This window comes from Podarcis bocagei (assembly GCF_964188305.1).
Source record: "Podarcis bocagei genome assembly, chromosome: 10".
NCBI lineage: Eukaryota > Metazoa > Chordata > Lepidosauria > Squamata > Lacertidae > Podarcis > Podarcis bocagei.
Genome location: NC_138135.1, coordinates 61,002,206 through 61,004,515, shown reverse-complemented (window position 1 = coordinate 61,004,515; position 2,310 = coordinate 61,002,206). Strand labels below are relative to the sequence as shown.

The 2,310-nt window shown below is 46.0% G+C and overlaps 1 protein-coding gene across 1 annotated transcript in view; it reads left to right on the top strand.

Moving 5' to 3' along the window:
- LOC308596867 (V-type proton ATPase subunit S1-like) overlaps positions 1–665 on the top strand; it is a gene marked incomplete at its 3' end in the record, with an annotated part of 59,007 nt that extends 58,342 nt beyond the window's left edge. Inside the window, exon 10 of the mRNA XM_081212173.1 lies at positions 456–665. Within this exon, the coding sequence (XP_081068299.1) occupies positions 456–665 (210 nt within the window). The remainder of the gene's footprint in view (positions 1–455) is intronic.
- Positions 666–2,310: the final 1,645 nt, after the last annotated feature.

Below are 2,310 nucleotides of genomic sequence, written 5' to 3'. Positions count from 1 at the left end.
ATTTCCTACCCCTGTTTGAGATGGGCCTTAGCTCAGTGGAGACCCCCAACTTTGTGTCAGATTCCAAGTTCAGCCTCAGGCATTGTCCTAAGGAGTCTTCCTCAGATAGATGAGACCTTTAGAAAATCAACGGAGCTGGGTTCAAAGGGCAGCTTGAACTATCACTCTGTGGGGCTTTTTTTGTTTTGTTTTTGGTGGAAGAAAAGTTTTTTTAGCTACGTGAAGGTGGCCTAGCAATGTCTATGTGCAGAAGTTAATGGATGTTGCTTGCCGTTCTCCCCAGGGCTGTATCCTTAGAATACCCCTCAATTTTCCATCGTTTTAACTTACATCTTTCCTATGGTTCAACAAACAAGATGGGCGTGTGGTTAATGAACACATTGCGAGCGGACATGGGACATAAAGTACAGATTCCTGGCAGCTCAATCCTCTCCCCCCCTCCTTCTCTTTTGCAGATTCAAGCGTTTAGCATTGAAGGCCACAAATTTTCCTATGCCAGTGACTGCACAACCTTCTTCACCCCTGGAATTTGGATGGGTTTGGTGACCTCGCTAGTCTTATTACTGATCCTGACCTTTGGGATCCACATGATTGTGAACCTCACAACCAACAATAGGTTTGATGACCCCAAAGATCAACCTCTGTCAGTCCCGCAAGGAGAATAGCAGATGTGACATTTGTCACGTGGTTGGGCCCTGCTGCGCAAGCCATCTTCATCATCATCATCATCATCATCATCATCATCATCATCATCATCGCCAGCTGCAGGGCATCCAAACTAGATCAGATCCATGGTATGATGGGGGTGCTACTCTAATCCTTCTCTCCATTGTATTGATGGACATCCTTTCCATCTCCTTCCCATGGGAGAAAAGTTCCAGTAGCATCAAACTGGAGATTTTCTCCCATTGTGAATAGCAGGTGAGAGCCTCCAAATCTGATCAGACCACAGCATGGGGCAGGGGGAAAGGATTAAAGGCCCACCCTTTTTCGAATCATAGAACTGTAGAGTTGGAAGGGACCCACAGGGTCATCTAGTCCAACCCCCTGCGATGACGGAATCCTGCTCACACCCATTCCTGGGTGGGCTCAAACCACCAAACTTCTTGTTAACAGATGCACTGACCCTCTGCGACTCAGGAGAGCTCTGTCATGGCTGCAACCCAGCTAAGCCCTCCTACACCAGCTAATTGCACACCGGGGCTAACCATGTGCCACATCTCAGTATCATACCACGTTAAACAGTCATGGCTTCCGCTAAAGAGTACGGAGAGGTGTACAGTCATACCTTGGTTCTCAAACAAAATCCATTTCGGAAGTCCGTTCGACTTCCGAAAACACTCAGAAACCAAGGCGTGGCTTCCGATTCGCTGCAGGAGTTTCCTGCACTCAGTCAGAAGCCGCGTTGGATGTTCAGCTTCCAAAAAACATTCACAAACTGGAACGCTTCTGGGTTTGCAGTATTCGGGGGCTAAAACTATTCAGTATCAAGGCATTCAAGAACCAAGGTACGACTCTAGTTTGTTTTTTTTTGTTTTTTTTTTGTTATAAATTTTATTAGTATTTTCCACACAACAACACAAAAAATATCAAAAAAACAATACACAAAACACAAAAACCAACATTAAAAAAAACACACCACAAATCCACATCTTACAAGTTAATAATATAAACACTAAAAAGAAAAACAAACATTGACTTCCACCAATCCCACAGCACCTCCTTTATCTCTCATTGTGTCTTCCTGTTTTACTTATCATCTCTATCCTAGCATCTAGATATAAATCCCTCTGTAGTTTGTAAAGGGTGCTGAGAGTTGTTAGGAGACCCCTATTTGCCTCAGAGAGCTATAATTCCCAGAGTTGTTTAACAGTCAATCCCTCTTCCCTGGGCATTCTGGGAATTGTATCCCTGGGAGGGGAATAGGGGGTCTCCTATAAATTCCCAGCACCCATAACAGTTCCTAGGACTCTGTGGGGGAAACCATGGCTGTTTAATGTGGTCTAATCTGTTTAATAGAGACACAGGTGGTGCTGTGGTTTAAACCACCGAGCCTCTTGGGCTTGCCGATCGGAAGGTCGGCGGTTCGAATCTGCGCGACAGGGTGAGCTCCAATTGCTTTGTCCCAGCTTCTGCCAACCTAGCAGTTTGAAAGCACGCCAGTGCAAGTAGATAAATAGGTACCGCTGCAGCCAGAAGGTAAACAGCATTTCCGTGGGCTCTGGCTTCCCTCGTGGTGTTGCGGGTTTAGTCATGCTGGCCACATGACCTGGAAAAGCTGTTTGCAGACAAACGCTGGCTCCCTTGGCC